Source organism: Elephas maximus, chromosome 21, assembly GCF_024166365.1.
Source record: "Elephas maximus indicus isolate mEleMax1 chromosome 21, mEleMax1 primary haplotype, whole genome shotgun sequence".
NCBI classification, from domain to species: domain Eukaryota; kingdom Metazoa; phylum Chordata; class Mammalia; order Proboscidea; family Elephantidae; genus Elephas; species Elephas maximus.
This window is the reverse complement of record NC_064839.1, coordinates 50,685,646-50,707,854: the sequence shown is the minus strand read 5'-3', so window position 1 is coordinate 50,707,854 and position 22,209 is coordinate 50,685,646. Positions and strand designations below refer to the sequence as shown.

General features: G+C 49.5%; 1 protein-coding gene across 3 annotated transcripts in view; it reads right to left on the bottom strand.

The window, feature by feature from the left end:
• CRISPLD2 (cysteine rich secretory protein LCCL domain containing 2) overlaps positions 1-21,366 on the bottom strand; it is a 105,240-nt gene extending 83,874 nt beyond the window's left edge. For all 3 annotated transcript variants that reach the window (XM_049863646.1, XM_049863645.1, XM_049863647.1), the window contains exons 1-3: positions 21,258-21,366; positions 2,693-3,008; positions 1,598-1,716 (exon numbers count right to left, since the gene is read on the bottom strand). In XM_049863646.1, coding sequence (XP_049719603.1) covers positions 1,598-1,716; positions 2,693-2,932 — 359 coding nt within the window. In that variant the 5' untranslated portion in view covers positions 2,933-3,008; positions 21,258-21,366. The remainder of the gene's footprint in view (positions 1-1,597; positions 1,717-2,692; positions 3,009-21,257) is intronic.
• Between the last annotated feature and the right edge of the window lie 843 nt (positions 21,367-22,209).

Below are 22,209 nucleotides of genomic sequence, written 5' to 3'. Positions count from 1 at the left end.
GGGCAGTTCTACTCTGTCCCATGGGTTCACTATGAGTTATAATGTACTCAACGGCACCCGACAACAACAAAGGAAAGTGTAGCTGTTTGTAGCCAAGTGACACTACAGAGCTCCAAAGGCTAGGAAATATCTGGGTTTGAGGTCAAAGCAAGTTCCAACCTAGATCTTGAAAGTATAATGGAAATCCAGTCCAGCTTTTCGTGGCCGGGGGCAGAACAGTGAAAGAGCCGCGATCCTGTGAGGTTGAGTCAGAGGACTCAGGGAAGCTGGTTCTCAGCAGCGCACTGATCAGTGGGTCTTAACTGGCCATTACGTTGTTCTCCTGGCTGTGGTCCAGAGATTTTCCTCTGAGTCCTCAAATGAAAGCAACCCCAGCCCCTGGTACATCCAAAAGTCTGAACCAGTTGCCATCAAGTTGATCCCAACTCATGGCAACCTCGTGTGTGTCAGCATAGAACTACGTAGGATTTCCAGTGGCTGATTTTTCAGAAGTAGCTCACCAGGTGTTTCCTCCGTAGTACCTCTGGGTGAACTCGAACCTCCAGTCTTTCAGTTGGCAGCTGAGTGTATTAACCGTTTGTCCCACCCAGGGACTCTGTCCAGAAGACTAGTCCAGGTTTACATTGGGAAGACTCAGTGGCAACATTTAACTGATAATGATAAAGTGCGGCAAGGGGGCCACCACTCCAGGAAGGCTCGGAGGCTCAGAGGAGTTAGCAAGCCCCCATCTGGCTGGGTGAGGTGGCAAGGTGAGTGGAACCAGACATGCAGGGGGTAGAGAAGCCAATAATGACCTACAGCTAGAAGAGCAAATGTTCTCATTTTCCCAGCTGACCCAACCACGTTCTTCCTGGCAGCAGCCACTGCGGCTCAAGAACTCTCTACAGGAGACAGAATGGAAAACCCAAGCTCTATAAGCCCCTGGCCCAGTAATCAGTTCCTGGAGTCAGGTTCCAGGTTTAAATCCCAGTTCTGCCGGTGACTCATATGTGTTCCTGGGCCAGTCCTTCAAAATCTCTGAGCCTCAGTTTCCCCACATGTCAATGGAGTGTGTGGTGCTATGGGCTGAATGGGGTCCCCCAAAATGATATGTTGAAGTCTGAGCCCATGAACCTGTGAATGTGACCTTGTTTGGGGGAGATGGGGTTTTTCTTTGGTTATCAGTTGGGTCAAAGGAGATCATACTCAGGTAGCGTGAGTCCGATTCCTTCTAAGTGGTATCTTATTAAAAGGGAAGACACACAGTGAGGGTCTGTCTACAACCCAAGGAACAACAAGAACAAACACCTGAAGCTACAGAAGCTGAATGGGACAAGGAAGGACCTTCCCCAAGAGCCAACAGAGAAGCGTGGTCCTGCTGACACCCTGCATTTGGACTTCTGGCCTCCAGCTATGATGCAATAAATTCTTTTCTTAGAAGTGACCCACTAGCAGTATTTTGTCATGGCAGCCCCAGGTGACTGAGACAGGTAGCGTCCCTCTTAGCAGGTGATCGTAGGTGCTAACGCAATAGCAGGCGGGCATCACCAAGCCAGGCACACAGCAGATGCTTGGTTGGGGGACCTCGGCAGCAGGAGGGGACACCTGCAGCTCTTACCTGCCCCAGTGGACAGCCAGGTTCTGACCGATGGACACCAGCAGACTGGTGGGCCCATGCTCCCAGATGCAACCCTGGGCCCAGGCAGCCGCTGACTTCTCCAGCTCCTCATCCCAGGTCTGCAAGGGATGGAGAAAGTACCAGGTCAGGAGCAGGGATGGAGAGGCAGAAGAACCAAAACACAGCAACACCCCCTAGCCTGGGCCCCAGATGAACCTGTAGGTGGGTATTCAGCTTCGGCAACCACAGATGCCATGCACCCCATGGTTGAGTTCCTAAATTAGCAAGTGGTAAGTGACCAGGTTGGCAAAGGACTCCGAGGCGCCTGGTCGGCAACAGAACACCGACACAAGAATCCTCAGGGCTGCTGGCATTCTCCTTCCCTGCACTGCAGGAGTGGCATCGATAGCTAGGACTTCCAGCACTGCCGCATCTCACACCTCCCACCCTCCTCTCATCCTGAGAGCCCACGTGACTTGGCGCACAGAGATTAGCTCCTTTTGCCCATCACTGCAACACCAGCACCATGCCCTGCTCATGGTGAAAAAAAAAAACAAACAGCTGCGGTGGAGTTAATTCTAACTCATGGTAACCCCATGTGTTTCAGAGTGGAACTATGCTCCACAGCATTTTCAATGACTGGTTGGCCAAAATAGATCACCAGGCCATTCTTCCAAAGGTGGACTCGAACCACCAACCTTTTGGTTAGAAGCCAAGCGTGTTAACCATTTGCACTACTCATGGACTCCCATTACTCCATGTAGGTGCAAGTAGGGATTCTCAAATGATTAAGGAGATGCCAAGGTCACAAGCTAGATGGAGGCAGAGCTGGGACTGGGCTCTACAAAGTCTGGCCCTTCCCCACACCCTGCTATGCCTGAAGGGCCTGGCGGGAAGAGCGTCAAGACTGTTTTCTTGGGTTGAGCTACAAAGACATAACATGAAGGAGCTAGATGGTGAGCTTCACGAGTGTTGTCTTGGCAGAGTGTCAAGAACAGAGACAAGGGAACCTCCCTTGCTACCCGCCCAGACTGGGGACACAGCAACATGGCAGCCGGGGTCTCCCAACCTTCTGTGGCTGAGGCCAGGGCTCACCATGTACTCCATGTTGGAGGCCGCAGGGTACACCTGGCCCCGCAGTTTGTTGTGCAGCCTAAGGATCTCCTCCTTGTCCGCCCTTGGGATGGCCCTCCGGGCCCGGGAGTGAGGCTCGTCCTGCTGGTATTTGCTGAGCAGCCTCTCCAGGTGTGTGGCATTGGGCAGAAAGAAGCCTTGGGCTCCACACAGCAGCAACACCAGCCCGAAGGGGATGATACCATTCAGGACACCACTCATGGCTCCTTGCTGACAGCAGGAACTGGGGTGACAGGGCAGCCTGGGGTTCCTGGGCAGAGGTGGGCTCTTGAGAGCTCTGAAAGGAAGAGGGGGCATTGGAAGAAGGCAAGTGAGTATTAAACAAGCTATAGCGTTGGCTGGAGTAGTGAAGGGAGCAGGCATTTTTCTCCCCACTTTATAGATGTGGAAACTGAGGCTCACAGAAGCTAAGTATCATCCAAGCACAGGCAGGAAGTGGTGCAGCTGGGACTCCAGAGAACAGTTTTCAAAGGCAAGCTGCCCGACTCTAAATAGGACATCCTAGCACAGATTTACCCAGACTCAAGTTCTCTGGTGCCCATATTGTCTAATTTTGAGTCAGCACTTCTACTCATTCATGACTCAGGTGGGACTATGGCATTAATTAAGTTCTGTCTCACGCCCCCAAATGGATTGATGAAGTCACTTCACACCAAGAAGGGTTTGTCATGAACCAACATTCTCAGCAAACTTTCCAGTCTCTGCGAAGTAAGACTCAATTCACCAAAAGTGCTTGACAGGTATCTTTCCCATCATTGTATAAGAGAAGGTTCCTCTTATCCTTGCCCTTCCACCAGCATCTCACAGGTTTGTCATATACCAAAACACAGCTGTGGAGGCACTGGTGGTTCAGTGATAGAATTCCCACTTTCCATGCGGGAGACCTGGGTTTGATTTGCAGCCAACGTACCTCATGCACAGCCACCACCCATCCGTCAGTGGAGGCCTGTATGTTGCTAAGATGCTGAACAGGTTTCAGCGGAGCTTCAGACTAAGACAGACTGGGAAGAAAGGCCTGGCAATCTACTTATGAAAATCAGCCAATGAAAACCCCATGGATCACATAGGTGTGGCCCACAACCCATCACAGGGTTAGTGCAGCACAGGCAGTGTTTCGCTCTGTTGTACATGGGTTCACCATGAGTTGGGGCCAATTCAATGGCACGTACCAACAACACCATTACCCAGAACCCAGATGAGAACCTAGCCGTGTACTCCACAGGGTGACCTTTACTCACTGATTTGATCCTGGGAGAAAGTAACAGTAGAAAGAGGGATGAAACACTAAGAGCTGTCTGCATGCCCCCCTCTTACCTCTGTCCCTGCTGGGCGAACCCACTGACCACCCAAGCCTGTGGCTGTCCCTCAGCCAGCTTCTGTCTGACAACGAGCCCATTACAGACACTGTTGTGTGTGAACCTTCAGTGCTACGTTAGTGACTCACAGGGGTAATAAGCACCAACGCCTGCCCCACGATGTTGACCTGTGGTTGATCACATCCAGTCAGGTAATAGTTAATCTGCCAGTTTGGCCAAATCACCTTCGGCTGATGAAACCAACAGCAGTGCCATGGGACAGAAAGAAGATGGTGGCCAGACAGAAAGAAGACGGCGGCATGCCTGGACCTTACGGAAGAGTGTTCCAGAGCTCTAACTCTGAGGCCAGGGCTCACCACGTGCTCCACACTGGAGGCTGCAGGGTACACCTGGCCCCGCAGTGTGCTGTGCAGCACGAGGATCCCCTCCTTGTCCGCCCTGGAGATGGCCAGGGGCCCGTCCTGCTGGTATTTGCTGAGCAGCCTCTCCAGGTGTGTGACACTGGTCAGGAAGACGCCTTAGGCTCCAAACACCAGCCTGAGACACGCTGGGGCTTCAGGACAGTGGGACACAGCTCCAAGGTCAGATAAGTGGGGAGGGGCTGCAGACGATCCCCCTGGAGAGATCAGGTGCCCCTGCCTTATTAAAACACTATGCATTCTGCAGTAAAGAAAGCTCCCTCGCTTTTACTGCAGAAGGCTTTCCCCTGCCTTCTAGGTATAGGCCCTTTTACACAAAAAAATGCCTCTTAATAACCTTGCTTCCCTGGCACGCATTTCAGGAGAGGCTGTCTCAGTCACTTATCAACCACCAATTTCCTTAAGGTCAGACTTTACTAGGTGGATCTCTGCTGGGCATTTGTTTCCTCCAGAAACCCCTCCCTGACTACCTACACGGGCCAGTCACTCCAGCTATGTCATTTCCAATCCTCAGGACAAGTCAGCAGGTCAGACTTTATTATCCCCATTTTACAGATGAGGAAGCTGAGGCTTAGAGTGATGTCAAGGTGAACACAAGGCTGCCCTACTAGTAATCGGAGGTGCTGAGACTCGAACCCAGGTCTGACAACTCTGAAGGTCCAGGTTTTACCAGCAAGCTGCCTTGGCTTCTATATCCCTGGAGGCTAACTCTCCTTCCCCCACTGAAAGGCTGACAACCATAATTCTCCTCCTGGCTTGTCATCTGAAAAAAATAAATGCTGTTGGTCCCAAAAGAAGACAAAGAGGCCTTAAATGATGTGTTCATTTAGTCCATCACTACTGCTGACGAAGCATCACTCTTTGTTCCCAAGAGATAATGAGTCACCCAATCACCTTCATTGAGAACCTATTTTGTGCTGGGGAGTCCCTGGGTGCTATAAACGGTTAATGCATTTGGCTGCTAACCAAAAGGTTGGAGGTTCAAGTCTACCCAGTGGTGCCAGGGAAGAAAGGCCTGGCAATCTACTTCTAAAAAATCAGCCATTGAAAACCCTACGGAGCACAGTTCTACTCTGACACACATGAGGTCACCACAAGTCAGAGTTGATTCAACAGCAACTGGAGTGTGTGTGTGTGTGTGTGTGCGCGCGCGCGCGCGCGCTGGACCCTGGGATAGGGTCTAGGGACTCAAAGCTGAAAAGGACACTGTCCCAGGTCTCTAGGAGATCGCAGTTCAGTGGCGGAGTTGGATGAGAAACCCCACAGCCCCTATACAGAAAGACAAGGCTGACTGGAGACCATGGGGGGCGGGGGGTGGAGGAATGGTAGAATGTCAGCCATAGATCAATGCTGCTTCTCATAGCCTTCTGGAACCCCCAATCCTTTGGGAAAAAAAAACCTCCCTGGGTCTTGGCCCACGTTAGAAATAGCCAGGCTTTCACCAGCCGAGTTGGCAAAATGGCAGACAAAGGAGGGTATGTTGGGGCTGAAGGTGGAGCCAGGCAGGAAAGTCCAGATTAACTAATACCTGACTGGACACAGTCAACAATAGGGGAGGCCTGGGAGCTGAGATGGGCATCCCAGGAGGCAGAGGGCAACAAGCAGAGAAGCTGGCACTGGAGGCCGAGGGGTGAGCCAGTAAGCCCTGGGAATACTCCAGTTCCCACCTCCGACCCCCTGGCACTCACCCAGGGTCCTGAGGAAGACTACACTTAAGATAAAAATAGCCTCCACTCAAAGCAGAGAGGCGTAGCTCTCTATAGTGGACCAGACATGCCTGCCTGCGAAGGCAGTCCCCGTGGGTCAGAGCCCCAGGGACTGGGGGAAGGCCTTCTGTGTGCTCACTCACCCACTGGGAATCCAACCAGAACTCCTCAAGGCCCTTGATTTCTGTTCTGGGTTTGTCACACCACCATATATGAGCATTTTCCAGCTGCAGAAGGCCAGACTCAAAGGAGAGATGCCCAAAGATGCTGACGTTCAGCTGAGATTTGAGACAAAGTAAGAATGGGATTGACATCACAGAAGGCCACCCCAGCATCATGATAACACTCAGTGCATTTTACTCTACGCTTATTCCATTTGGCGGCAGGGCCCAACAGAGGCAGGAAACATAAGTTACTCAGATGACTCTACTGGGGCCCAAATAGATTGAAACCTGAGTTTGGGTTAGATCACTGATGGGCAAAATGCAAATGGCCATCAGTTGGAGGGTGAGTAAGTAACTACGGGACAGTATGTGGTAGAATATTATACAGCAGGTGAAAGGGATGAACTAGATATACGTGTCGGCATAAATAAATCTCAAATACAAAGTTGAGCTTAAAAAGCAAATTGTAGAGCATATCCCAATAAGGTTGTTGTTAGGTGCAGCTGGGTCATTTCTGACTCCTAGTGACCCAATGTGACAGGGCAGAACTGTCCCATAGGGTCTTCTAGGCTGCAATCCTTATGGAAGGAGATCACCAGGTCTTTCTCCTATGGAGCTGCTGGATGGATTCAAACCGCCAATCTTTTGATCAGCAGCCAAGCACTTAGCTGTTTGCACCACCAGGGCTCCATACTCCAATAATAGTATTTAAAAAAAAAAATTTAGGCAAATAAAAAAAAAAAAATTTTTTTTTTTTTTATCTACATATAAACCACACTCTGTGTAGTTTATGGATATATATGTATATAGATACACAAACATATGTGCATATATATATATATATATATAGGGAAAGTATAAAAACCAGGATGGAATACAAAATTCATGGTGGTAGTTGACTCTGGGGTGGGGAAGAGTAGAACTGAGGAGGGGATTTGAGAGATTTCATCCTTATCTTTAATATACAGGTAGTCCCCAACTTACAACGTATTCAAGTTACGATAAACCGCCTTATGACCATCTGTTTTGTTTTTCTTTACCTCTTATCGTTAGTAATGCATACTACATACAATGTTGCAGTGCGTGATTTCCTGATGTCGTCATATCTGTAAGTTTATATGTAATGTTTTCAACCCCCAAAGACAAATAAAGATCAGATTTACAAAGATACTGATAGTAAAAGGCAATAATAATGAAAACTACAAAAAAAAGGAGATATTCAACTTACGTCAGAACCAACTTAGGACAGAGTCCTCAGAACAGAACCTGACGTCTGTTCACTTTAGCTGGTGGATGTATGATATCCTTTGTACTTGTCTATTCTAAAATAATTTTCCCAAGTATTAATAAAACAAATGCAAAGCAGGAAAGGCAAGTAAAAAACACTGGCTCCAAATACATACTTTCTGGCACCATTTTTCTGAAAAAGTGCTAGCTTATTCCAAAAGGTTCAACAAGCTGCCTTCATTCTGAAAGTTAAAGGGACCTCTCCATTCCATAGCTTGTAGACTGAGCCTTCTCTAGAAGGTCCCAACAAGAATTTATAAAGCCTCGGGTGGAGTTTTAGGATTGGAAGGACGATGGAGTTGAGTCCAGCCTCCATATTTGAAGAGAACACAGTGAAGGAAAAGAAGAATGGCTCGTCCACGCACACAGGAAACGTGGACCTGTCCTGGTGGAGACATTTGCAGCCTCTGTGCTGGGGGACACACCCAGTGCACTACTGGGTCTGAATGTGGTTTGGCCTGACTGGACCTCGGGGGCTGGGGAAACAATGCTGGGGAAGGGACAAGGCCTAGATCTTGGTGGCTCTACGTTTGAGCTGTAGGATAACAGCCTGGAGATTTTTTAAAGAAACCTAAGAATAACAGAGCCAGTGTCTCATTTGTGTCTGTATTCCCAGAGGCAAGAATGGTGCTTAGCCAAGAGGCAGTTGTGGGTCAGACAATAAATGGATGAACAAGACTGTGTTCCCGAATGTCCCGCAGCTGCTTTATGGAAGATGCTATGGGAAACAGAGGCACGGAAGGAAGCCGGGCACAGATCTTGGAGGGTAAGGCAGTGACAGTTGGTTCTATGCCAAAGGACAAGCGAACCGGCTAAGCCACTTCCCTAGGCCCTGCCCAGCACCCTGGCCCTTGCTGACCCTTCCTCCTCCACAGCTGAACCATTCTTCAGAACTTGAGGCTGAAGCACGTTGTCCCCTTTTCCATTTGCAATAAAAACCACCTCTTTCCAAATGAGACATAAACCCTGTCCAAGGCTGCCAGGGCCTGACCAGTACAAAATGTGCTCTGGCCAGGGGAACACGGGAAAAGGATGACACTAGCAAGACCCACTATGTGCTGCTGCTATGGGGGCACTTTCCTTGCTTCCTTTTCTGTTGCCCTCCTGATTACCTACCCAGAGGTTTGGGTTTTATTCCTCCCATTTCACAGATGAGGAGACTAAGGCCCACAGCATTTAAGGAACCTGCCCAAGGTCACACAGCAAAAAACTGCCTTTCACCCTTTTCTTAATGCCCTGCCTTCCCCAGGAGTGGGGTCCCCTATGGACTTGGAAATTCACAGGCTGTCACTGCCCTTGCAGGGAAGGGACTCCCCTAGACAAAACAACCTAATCTCTCACTAAATTCCTCTTATTCCCGTGTCTGCTCTGTGACTGTTGGATTCACTAGAGCTGAGGCAGCTGCCTCCCAGGTCAAAAGACAACTTGGTCAGCGAGACCATACCAGTCCGTCACCCCCCTGGGGGAGATAAGACCTCTCTGTCATGGTGACGTTCCACCAAAATACGCCCCATCATCAACACTTGGCACCCACCCAGCCTCCATCGGCCGACATACCATGATTCAAACATGGTGAGCGTGGCCGAACTCTGATGACGCTGCTCTCTGCCGAGCGCCTCCCAATTGCTGGGATGAACATCTTGGGAGGGCTCCCACTTTGGTGGGTCAACCTAGCTCGCTTCAGTGCCAGAAGGTAAGACCACCCCACACAATCCCCAGGTCTGCATATTTGCTCCCCAGTTCTCCCCAGCTTTGCCAGATGCCTGGCATTGTTTCTACAGAAGTCCTTTCAATTTTCTGTCACCTCTGGCCTCTTACCAATAGCTTGAAACACCCGCTGTGGTTGGCTGAACAATACAGCAGAAACGTTCTCTGGAAGACCTTGTTCTCCTTTGCTGGAGTTGCAAAACCAGGCCCATAAGACCACAAAAAGATAACAACTCAAAGATCTCATGAGAATGCACCAGATGCCAGGATTCCAGAGGTGGGGAGGGAACTAACAAAGCTCTCCAGTCCCAAGGTCAATGGCAAGACCGAAGCCTGGCAAATGAAAGTAGGAACTGAACTTCTGCCTCACCCGGAGGTTTCACATGCAGTTTGACTCGGTCAGTGAGATAGCTGCTTTCAGCTCCATTTTACAGAAAATAAAACTGAGTCCAGGAGACAGCAAGTGGTTTTTGTGAGGATACATAGCCTGTTTGAGGTAAAACTTGAAATCAAGCTTTCAGAAAGCTTGGGGGACTTTCAACATACCCCCACTGAATATCAGCTCTCTGGCCACTTCCCCCGCCTCTAGCCAGGGTTTTGTGGAGATTTAGGGGATCAGCAAACCATTTTGCCGGCAATCTAGTAAAGGTTCTCCTGGATGGTTATCTCCTGGGTGATGCTGCCACCAAATTCAAGGGAGCATGGTTCAAGTTCAAGTTCATTGCATCATCTTGCCTGGGCTGTATCTGCCTTGTTTAGGAAAGTCTGCCAGGAAGATGAATCTTAGGGCTCAGCCTGTCAACCATCAGCCCAGAGATTGTGCCAAGCTCTCTGCTTCTGCACATGGTGTTCCCACAACTCATCCCCTCACTCCGGCCTGCCCCCTCCCTGGCCCACATCGGGCAGATTAATTCCTGCTCATCGGTTAAGGCTCAACTTAAGGGTCACCAATTCCTGGAAGCCTCCTCGAGCTTAATCTTGGCAGCAGACCTGCTCGTCTTGTTCACCACTGAGTTGTCGATGTCTAAGAAGTCAGTGTTCAATAAATATTTACAGAATGAATGTGCGGCTCTCCTCCTCATCCCAACAGAAGTGCCTTATAAGGGCTACATATGATCTCGGCTTCCTGTTTACTGATAACAGCATGGGCTGTTGGGGAACAGAGACCTGACTTCAATTCCTGACACTGCACCTCACTAGCCATGTGGCTTAGACACAGCATTTAGCTTCTCTGAGTCCCATTTTCCACATCTGTAAGGTAGAGGGGAATTATAGTACCTTTGAGGACCTGTGAGGAACAAACAAAATAATGGACATTGTGTGCACCAAGTGTTAGCTATCGTAATAACGATGACGCTAAATGTTCCACAAATGTGTTGTGGGAAGGACTTTTAGAAGGCTGGGATTAATAATGTGGAATTAAGTGAAGAGACTATTCTCTACCACACTATTTCAAAGCCGCATCTCTGCCTTAAGACAAAATCCAATTTTAAAAATACCCTTTTAAATGTCTATTGCTTAGGGAGGAAAAATCCTCCACCAAATTCGAAACACACTGCAGCTCAGTACGTGCCTTCAGTCTTGGCCATTTTCCCTCAGTTTTCTGAAGAAGTAGTTCTAAGATGTCATGAATTAGGTCTGGAAGGTTAATGTCAACCATTGGGCCAAAAGCCATCCATACAAATGTACTTGGTAATTCACGTTGATGACAATTACCTAGTTCAGATGCCATTTCTGTCGTGAAGCTCCATTCCCTCCCAGGGCTGAATCTTAGCTGAGTTAACAGGCACATGAGTGTCTTTCAGCTCTAGAACTCATCACCCTGGATTGTGTCAGCTCATACTACCCTTCTCCTGCTAGACCATCAGCTTCTTGAGGGCTGGAACCAGGGGTGCGGTGGTAAAGGTTTAACAACCAGCTCTCAAAACAAACAAACAAAAAAACCAAAGAGCCCTGATTTGTAGTATTTGCCAATTTCCATGGCATAAATACTCCCACTATAGCCAATTACAAGCTACCAACATGATACCCTTGAACATGGAGTTTCTGGGACAAGATTCACAACAGCACATTGTTATTTAGTATTCCCAGCATACAGTTACAATAGATACAATCTCAAGAGCAGAAATAATAGTAAACTCTACCAAAATAATCAGGAAGTGAAAAGTTTTGAGTGGAGCCCCTGGGTAGTGCAGATGGTTAACTCACTTTGTTGCTAACTGAAAAGCTGGAGGCTCAAGACTACCAAGAGGCACCTCAGGAGAAAGTCCTAACAATCTACTTCCAAAAGGTCACAGCTACCGAAAACCCTATGGAGCGCAATTCTGCCCTGACGCACATGGGGCTGCCATGAGTCGGAGCTGACTCTCTGGCAACTTATAACTGGTAAGTTTTGAGTATTACCTTCGTTTGTCATGACTTAGTTAATTGTAAGTTCGTATCGTTTAGTGTTTAATGAGGTTGTGTTAACTGGCTTACAACATTCCTGAAAACTTAACTATGAGCTCTCATGAGCTGGTACAGGCCATTTCTAACCTACCATTGGCTGCCCTTGAGTTTTATTCAGCTTTATACTCCAGCACCTAAGTGTCACTCAGCAAACATTTATTGCCAATAACCTAGCCAACACTTGATACATGAAGGGTGCATGAAGGGGCAGGCACCATGCAGGGTGCTTTACTCCCAAACCCATTGTCTCACAGGGTTTCCAATACACATCCAAAAGCTGGACAATGAATAAGAAAGACTAAAGAAGAATTGATGCCTTTGAATTATGGTGTTGGCAAAAAATACTGAATATACCATGAACTGCCACAAGAACGAACAGGTCTGTCCTGGAAGAAGTACAGCCAGAGCACTCCTTTGAATGAAGATATAGAGACTTCGTCTCATGTACTTTGGACATCTCCTGGGTGATGCTTAGTAAGGTAGAGGGTTAGTGAAAAAGAGGAAGACCCTAGACGAGATGGATTGACACAGCGGCTACAACAATGGGCTCAAACACAGCAATGATTGTGAGGATGGCGCAGGGCCAGGCAGGCTGTTGTTTCTTTGTACACAGGGTAGCTATGACTTGGAACCAACTCGAAGGCACCTAACAACAATTTCCATGGAAACAGACTGCCACATCTCTCTCTCTCCCCCAAGGAGCAGCTGGTGGGTTTGAACTGCCAACCTTTCAGTTAGCAGCTGAGCACTTAACCACTGTGCCACCAGAACTTCTTGCTGTACTCCAATCACCTTATATTTCATCCACTCCACAAACTGATGGGATTACTGAGATTATTAGCACCAATTTACAGATGAGGAAATTGAGGCCCAAACAAGATGAGCAGCTTGCGTCCAGTCCTGCAGAATGCCTGCAGACAACACCCACTTATTTATCACTCTCTGATTGACTCTCTAAAGCGTCAGGGCAATGCTGACCTACTGTCCCATGTCTGTGCAACCTGTTCGGCTGAAGTTCGCCACACATGTGATGGCAGCTCCCCCCAAAGAGCTGGGTGCTTCCCCGGGCTCTGCTCTTCCTCAGAGGTACAAAGGAGAACTCAGAAATTGAGCAAGAAGCCAGGGACAGATCAGAATCATACCCACAAACCACCCAGAATTCCAGGAATGAAGCCGTGGCTGGAGGAGAAGCAGCTTTGGGCAGAACCTCCTGTTCAGACCGTCTGGTAAACCCCAGACAGTGCGGCCCCAATCCCCCTCCTCCAACGGATCCAGGAGTTTCTCTTAAACAGGATTAGCGCCCAGATGCAGGAGGACCCAGGCCTGCTCCGTCCCTTGCTTCCGGCTTTGCACCAGCCCTGGCCTCTCGGTTTACTCAGGTTGGCAGAATAACCAGCATCCACCCCCCCGCCCCCCCTACACACACCTTCTTCCTGCCTCTCCCCTCAGCAAGATATACATCCTTATGGGATTTAGGGGACAATACTTCTAGATGCTTATTCAGACACATACAAGAGTCATTTGATTTCTTTTACACTATGCTCCAAATATACAAAATTCTGGACAAAAAGAGAAGAAAAATTCAACAAACACAAATTTACTCTACTTTGCACATAAAAGAGCTAAACACCAGGTGCACTCAACATAAGCCAAGATTATGTATAAGCAAAGCCACTTTGAAGTCACTGGATGATAAATTAATATGTTTTGAAAACACTCAGCACAAATGCTCCTGGGGCTTCTCTCTCCCTTCTTACAGATGTTGGGATGTTTCCCTGAAAACTGATCCCAGTAAAGCATTAGATAAACATCAGGAACCTCCATCTCAAGGGGGAAACCGTCACCAACTACCAGAAGGCAATGGAGTGGGAATATCGTGGACATTGAGGTCAGAGCTGGGTTTGAATCCTGCGTCCACCCCCATAGAACTGTGGGCCACCAGAAGCTCCTCAAGCTCTTAGAGCCTCCAGTCCCTCACCTGCACAATGAGGACGTGGATTTCTCCCAAGGGTTTAAGAAAGAGCCCTGGTGGCACAATGGTTAAGAACTCAGGTGCTAACACAAAGGTTGGCGGTTCGAACCCACCAGCCGCTCCACAGGAGAAATATGTGGCGGTCTGCTTCTAAAAGGATTACAGCCTTGGAAACCCTATGGTACACAGTTCTGCTCAGTAAAGACTACACAAAATAGTGTTTACAAAGGGCTGGGGCAGAGTCTTGGGAACATGACGGGAATTCGGTGAACATTCCTTCCCTTCTCCTCTGGGGGCATTCGGGAGGCCCAGGTCACCCCAGCTTCAGGGCTCAGGGATGACACACATGCCTGTGCAGAGTGGCCTTCTTGCCTGAAATGGGTGACTCACGGCATGTGGTGGCATCCAAAAGGCTGAGTCATGGCCCCTGCTTTTGAACACATGGTCCAATAACTTGAGGTAGATCTAGGCTATAGAACTTCAGCCCATCTTGCAGATGGACATCCTCAGGGTCAAACTTGGGGTCAAACCCATGGAGTCCTGGGGACACACAGGGGACAAAGCAGTCTGTCCTGGGGAACTGGGGGGGACAGACAATAGGTATCACGGTAAATAGGTAAATGCAGGTTTCAGACACCAGAGGCAGCTTGATGAAAACAGCCCAGGAAGATGGGGTGGTGAGCACAGGGGCAGGGGCAGAAGGAAGACCTCTCTGATTGATTGAGGTGGACAGCAAAGGTCCCACTGAGACTGTAAAGAAAGGGAACTCAGGCAGCAGAACAGCTAGGACAAAGGCTCAGATGTACATTGTCTTAGCATGACCTAGGGCAGACTCAGGGCCAGGGGGAGAGGAGTTCACAGAAATAGGCAGGGCCAGGTGGCAGGGGCCTCCAAGGCTATGCCAAAACAAAAAAACTTGTTGCCATCAAGTCAATTCTGACTCATAGCAACCCTATAGGACAAAGTAGAATTGCCCCATAGAGTTTCCAAGGACTGCCTGGTGGATTCGAACTGGTGACCTTTTGGTTAGCAGCCGTAGCTCTTAACCACTATACCAGCAGGGTTTCCAAGGCCATGCCAAGGAGTGTTTATTTACTCCAAGGGGAGCCTGGAGAGTTAAGCAGGATGCTGGTAGGGCATGATTTATGTTTTGATGACCCTTCAATGTGCAACAGCACAGACAAATCTCCCAGACATAATACTGAACACAAGAAGCCAGACTGAAAAGATGACACATGTGAAGTTCCATTTACACACAGTTCAAAACCAGGCAAAACCAACCTAGGCCATTAGAAGCCCGGAAATGTCTACCCTTTTGGGGGTGCAGGGAACAATGAGGAGGGGCCGTCACACGATGCATGCCCTTTGTGAAAATTCATCCGCCAGTACGCTAATAGTGGTACACTTTTTCTAGTATATTCAACTTCAATAAAAAGCACACACCCAAAAAAAAATTTGGAATCACTCTGGATTCTAGCTTCCTTTGAAGGGTGGATTGAGACAAGCAACAGTGGACACAGAGAAAAGACATGGTTTTGCAAGAGAAGTCTCCAAGGGTTTTTCCTCAAGAGTCCAAAGCTGAGACAAGTCCAGAGCCTGGTCTCAGGCACCCTTCAAAGGGCACTTGAACTTGAGCATGTTGGAGCCGAGATAGAGCCGTGCCAGCCGGCTGCACCCTCTCTCCTGGACCGCCCCGCGGCTCTCAGACAGGGCCCGGTTCATCCAAAATGAGAGGGCACTTTGTCCGACAGGGCCTAACCCATCTGAAAACACCGCCTCCATCCCGGGAAAGCCCAGCCTTGGGGGTGCCCAGGGATAAACAGCGTTTTCAGCAGCAGGAGCCTTCCTCCCAAAGAGAACAGACTGGCTGTGTTGGGAGCACTGGTTTGGCCAGGAAGGAGGGGACAGCAGGAGGTGACATATACTCATATTTATTTTTAAATGCAAGCGAGAAAACAATTCATTCTTTGAGAGGGGGCTCTTAGGGACTCTAGAGAGATGCACCTAGCAGGCTCTTAGGCACACAGGGACACTACACATACCCTGGAATCTTCTGGACATGTGCCCAGGTCCCAAAGTGTTGGCAGTCACAACACCAGCAAGCTGAACATTCTTCCAGGAGAAAGACTCATGCAAACAACTGGCTCTCAGGGGCCCCTAGATTCTGGAAGGAGGTGGTCATTTTAGCTCCTAAGCCTCTCACATCCTCTTTGCTATGTGACTTCTCTGGTCACATGACCCCCACTAGGCAGCCCCTCCCATCCCATCTTTGTGCTGTGTGGGGGCAGGCCTTCCTCAGCTTTCTGGGGCAGTGGGTCTCAGACCTGAGGGGCATCAGAAAGTGCTGGTAGCCTTGTGAAAACACAGACTGCTAGGCCCCGCTCCCAGGGCACCTGAGGCAGGAAGGCTGGGGCACGGCCTGGGAATCTGTATTCCTAACAGGCTCCCAGGGGATGCTGACACTGCTGGTCCAGGGCCCCCACTTTGAGAACCGCCTCTCAAACCTCCTTGAAGCCTCACCTTAATCCAGTGTTTGCCATACTTCAACCCTTCACATACCCCTTTCCCAAGTTTCTCCCTACCTGCCTGTTACCTACCTGTATGAGTACATATTTCATACTTTTATTTAAATTGGCTTGCTTATTTATTTATTACTTTAAAAAAGAAAGCTTCGTATCACTGCCATTCTGGGAGAGCCTGATCACTTTCACCATCAGCAGGAGGTAAGCGTGAAAGTAGGCACTCTGAAGACAGGACAAAGTTAGCACCTCCAGCTGCCGCTGGCCTGGATGTGGACTATGTTGGAGGGAACCCATTCTCTGTGTTGTATAGGGGTTAGGGTGTGGGGGAGGTGTTAGGACCAGTGGAGAATCACCAAGAGTGACTCTGGGATTCAGGGGGTTGGCTGCCAGATCTACATTCAGTCGTTTTGGGGAGCACATCCTGGTGCTCCCCACACTGGGGAAACTCTGCTCATTCCAGGGTGATCTGTCCTCATATGCAAACATGAACAAGTTACTGTCCTGTGGGAACTCACTTGGGGGCACCCTGTGGCCTCAGTGACAAGTCCACTACCTCAGTTCAACTCATCACACCTGCAGGGCAGACCCTCGCTGTCCCCTCCCCTGGTCCTTAGCCTCTAGTGCCCCAAACTTCTTGCCATTCTCCAAGTATTCCAGGCCCTTCTCCACCTCCAGGCCTTTGCATATACATGGTCCCTCCCTTGGCACACCCCTGCCAACTCTCCACTCACTCACGATCACCTTTCCATGCCAGTAACATGCTTATTCTTCATTCTAGAAAGTTCTCAGGGTCTTATCAAATCAGTTTCTGAAGATGACAGGTAAATGCCAGCGTCCCAACCTGAGAGAAACCTGAGTGGGTGTTTTCCCATCCAAAAGAACTTAGGAGCCCTGGTGGCACAGTGGTTAAGAGCTCAGGCTGCTAACCAAAAGGTTGGCTGTTCAAATCCACCAGCCACTCCTTGGAAAACCTATGAGGCAGTTCTACTCTGTCCTATAGGGTCGCTATGAGTCAGAATTGGCTCAGAATAACTTAGGGGCAGGTTGATTCCAGAACCACTTGACTGCAGGCAAAATGGAAGCTCAGTTCTTTTTGCTTCTTCTTTCTTCCGGGATAGAGCCATTCTGCACGCAATATGGGACATATCCGAGAAATTTGGGTTGAAAATGTGAGATGTCATAATTTATAATTTTTTTTTTTAAAGTTGCATAATCCTCATTAGGACTTTTTTCCCCTGAATCGGTGTTTTTGTCTAAGCTGACACAGCACTCAGGAAAATCAAGGAAGATAAATCTCCCTTGGGCTGGACCACAAGAAACTGCCTGTCCTCATGGCCTTTTGTCTTTTTGAAAGGTGGGTGTTTGCCAAAGACTACTACAATTGCACAGCATGGGGTACAAAGTAGGGCTCCCCCAAGGCAAGGTCCCAGACAGGACCCTCTGGCAGTTGCTGCTGTGACCCAGGGTAGAATGTCAACACCTTTGACAAAACACCCAGATGCCAGGATTTCCCTGTACCAAAGTGAGGGACCTCAACATGTTTAGGAACGAAACAATTTGAGTTGATGCTTCTTCAAGAAGGAAGTCGAGAAAAGACAGCATGCATTTCTCAATAAGTTAAACACAGAGTCACCATATGAGCCAGCCAATTCCACTCCTCAATATAATCCAAGGGAAATGAAAACAGGTGTTCAAACAAAAACCTAACACAAAAGTTCATTGCATCACTAGTCACAATAGACAAAAGGTAGAAACCATCCAAATCTCCATCAACTGATAAATGAACATACAAAATGAGGTATGCCAACACAGTGGAATATTACTCAGTCATAAAAAAGGTACAAAGTCCTGATACATGTTACAACATGGATGAACCTTGAAAACATTATGCGAAGTGAAAGAAGCCAGATACAAAAGGCCCCATATTGTAAGATTTCCTTTATAATAAATGCCAAGAGTAGGCAAACCCATAGAGCCAGAAAGTAGATTAGTGGTTGCCAGGAGCTGTGGGGAGAGAGGGGCAGGGAGCAACTGCTCATGAGTTCAGGGCTTCCTTCTGGGATAATGGAAATGTCCTGGAACTAAATAGTAATGATGGTTGTACAACACTGTGAATATACTAAACGTCTCTGAATTGCACATTTTAACATGGTAAATTTTATGTTTCTGAATATTTTACTAAAATAAACATTTTTTTTCAAAGAGAAGAAAAGAAGACATCGCAGGTCCTACCTACAGCCACCGCCTAGATCTGTCTGGTCCTCCCTATTCCAGAACAGACCGAACTCCTTTAGGACTTTACTAGGTGTTCCCAGGCCCCCATCCCATTAAGTCTGAGCGTCTGTTTTCCTCAATGAACTGAAAATGAAGTGGGATAAAAGGGTACCCATGTTGTATTTTTCTTTCTTGACAGGCCATCAGCCCCTTTGAATGATGCTGGGTCTGTACATCTGGGACTGATCAAAAACCAGTGAGTTTGCAAAAAAAAAAAGGCAAGGCTCCTGGCCGGGAGCAGGCAGACATGGAGGCACCTCACATAACACAGCATATTACACTGTGACACGGAAAAGGAATTGTCCAGCTCCCACAGGCCAAAGAGGTCAGCACTGCCTCTGAAAGCCAGTTTTCAGCTGGAACCTACGCAAGGACAGAAAGATATTCAACTTGGGGTGTTTGAGGGATGAAGGGTGGAGGCTTTAAAACACCTCACATTCTTCCCTCCGGGGCTCCAGGCTCTCCCCAGCAAGCCAGCTGTCCTCCCCAAGCTGCGGGCAGGGCTCTGGGAGCCAGCACTGATTCAGGTCCCCATGGATACAGGTACTAGGTACCTGCCGGTAGAATCAAGCCCAAGCTCCTGTGTCAGCAACGTTAAAGACTCCTGCAACATCGAAGATGCCCACCTCTCATGAGGAGCCTGACCAGTAGCCCACTCTGCTGTGACAGTCATGTGGACAGTCACTGGCTGGGCACTTTCTTCCAGAATCTAGGCGGGGCTCTGCTGGGCTGGCAGCTCTGCCCTACTCTAGCTGTGTTGTCTCAGGCATGTTCCTTAGTCACACTGAGCCTCAATTTACTCCTTGTTAAAAGGAGGGCAGTACAGAGCCCATCTCACAGACAAGAAGAAGGTTATTCCTGTAAAACCCTGAGTGTGCCTGGCCCGTGGAGAGTGCCGTGCACATCAGCTGGTGGATTATCATATCAATGCTGTCATGACTCCTCCTACTCCCACATCTCAAGAGACTCTGCCAAGATCAAAATCAGCCCCCTTCGGTGATCCTCCTCCAGCTCTTTCACCTGGAGCTTCTCTCAGACAAAACAATACCTGGTGAGAAGTTCAAGGGCAGAGCTGGCAGTGGGCAGGGAGGTTTCTTATAGAAGGCGGGCCCAGTGGTTAAGAGTGAGGGTCTGGAGCCAGACCAACCCGGATTTGACAGCATCGAACACCAGCTGGGTGACCTTGGGACAGTACTTCACCTCTCTGAGCCTTGGTTTCCTCATCTGTGAAACGGGGATCTAGAAGACTCTGCCCAGGTTTACTGAAGGGATGATAGTGCAGGTAAAGTTCATGCCTGGGGTCCTGGCACAAACCTGGCACAGCAGAGATGTGTCCAGCACAGCTCCCACACTCATGCTCCTTCCCCCGCATGGAAGGAGCAAATCAGGTCCCTGCAACACATCCCCTCTCAGTCCACTTGGGGACATGCCCCTTATCTTGCTCTGCACACCCTAGTCTCCCACCCAACAGACTGCAGTCCCTAGATGCCCTGGCCTGGCTGGGGAAGGCAGGATCAGCCTATTCTTCTAGGGCAAGGGGCCCAAAGTCCCAGGGTGGACACTCACAAACCCAGTCTGGGTAGCAAGGTGAGCCGGGTGTTTGCATGGCTCCCAGCCACTTCTCTCACCCAAAGCAGCACCTCATCTTTTGGCTGAAAGAGGCCCGACTCAAATTTGCTCCAGGGCTTGGAACCAGTTCCTTCAGATTCAAATCTCTGCTGAGAATTTGCATTTCCACCCCAGATATACTGAATCAGAATCTACATTTTAACAAGATCCCCAGGTGATTCTTAAATATAATAAATTTTGAGAATCACTGCTCTACTAGTGGTTCTCAAAACTGACCTCTAAACAGCAGCATTAGCATCTCCTTGCTTTGAAGACCTGGTGTGCTTTCAGACTTCAGTGAGCAGGCATCAGCTAGCCCTTCCCGGCTTGCCCACCAGCCCAGCCCTTGGCAAAGGAAACTCTGGGTTTGCTCCCCGTGTCGGGCTGACTCTCGCTCTCTCCACCTGGGGCAGCCAATTTCCTCACCTCCCAGCACAAGAAGAGAGCCAGGAGCCTGTTTCCCGGAGCTTCAGGGGGAACTTTGACACGCCCCCACGCCCTGAGATGTTCATCAGGAGCTGGGCTCCAATCCTGGCTCTGCCTGCAAAACTCACTTTTCCTCTCCGCACCTCAGTTTCTTCATCTGAAATATGGGAAGAGGAAGGCTACCTTGCAGGTTTGTTGCAAATGAAACCATAAAGGGGCGTGGCCTTGTACACTACAGAACAGAATACACATGCTGTTGTGTTGACCGTGGGCCTCCACACGTGGGTAGAAGTCTTCAAAAGCCTGGCACACACCTGCTGTCGGCTTTCCATTAATTGACCCCACTGTGCACAAAGGCTGGCAAAAGAGTATATAGCCTCCAGGAGCACGGATCCCCTGGCTGACCAGCTTTGAATTCGGCTCCTTTGCTTCCTACCTATGGATTCTTGAGCAAATGACGGGTCCTCTCTCTCTCAGTTTTCTCATCTGGAAAAGGGAACAACGGTTCTGAGATGCAGGCGAAGCTCTCAGCCTAGTGCCCGTCACACAGAAACCCTAAGAGACCTTGTCTCTACTGGTTCCTACAGCTTCCCCAGACGCTGTCAGGTATTACAGAATCACGGCTTGCAAAGAGGGGCTGGAGACCGGCCCAGAGAAGGAAGCTAAGGCACACTTACCTAGGCAGAGCTCCGATCACCACCTCGCGGTGTCTCCCGCGTCAAGCAGCTGCGGTAGCAGCGCGGGCACAGCAGGCTGATTGCAGGACACCGGACGCCCGAGCGGAGCTGGATGCGAGTGGGTCCCGCGCCCGGCGCGCCCCCTCTTATAGGCTGCGGGGAACCCCGCAGGCCACGCCCCCGGCTGGCCGGCGGCGCTGATAGGGCCGCGCAGCCCCGGCCCCGCCCCCGCCTGGGGGCGGAGGGAGGCCGGCGCCCGGGTGGGCAAGCAGGGCCCCGGGTCCCCGCGTGAGAGGGGGGCGCTCTTGTCCTGCTCGTGACTGGGAAAGCATCGTCTTCACTGAGCTCTTAATTATGAGCCCGGCGCGGTGCCAAGCACTTTCCGTCGAAGGTTTGCAAACTCTTTAAATCTAATCTCTCTGCGCCTCAACTGGAAAATGGGAATAGGGAGGAGACGCCCAAGACGGTTGCAAATGAACTAGGGAAGAGCGGGGGCCCTGTACACTGTGGTGCAGAACACACGTTTGCTAAGGTTATTCCCTCCCTCTACCCGGGGTGGAAAACTTCACTCTCCTCTGGCCTTCGTGCCGCCGTGACCCAGCACGCAGACGCACAGAACATGCACACTCGCATGCACACACAAACGCGCACGCATACTAATTATCTCCATTTTACAGATGCGGAAACAAGACTCAAAGATGTTTCGAAGATGTCAGCAGTAACACCTCCGTCAAGGCCAAGGGCATTACATTCATTATCCCATTAAATTTTCACCGGAATGCAGTGAGGTGGAAATTACCCACTTCACAGATGGGACAACTGAAGTTTGGAGAAGAGAGTGCCCAAATCCCACAGCTGGTGAAAGGCAGCACAGGGTCCAAACCTTGCTCTTGCTACTTTTGGCACTTAGGCGTTTAGCATCCTTAACCTGTTCGGGTTGTACCCTTTCACT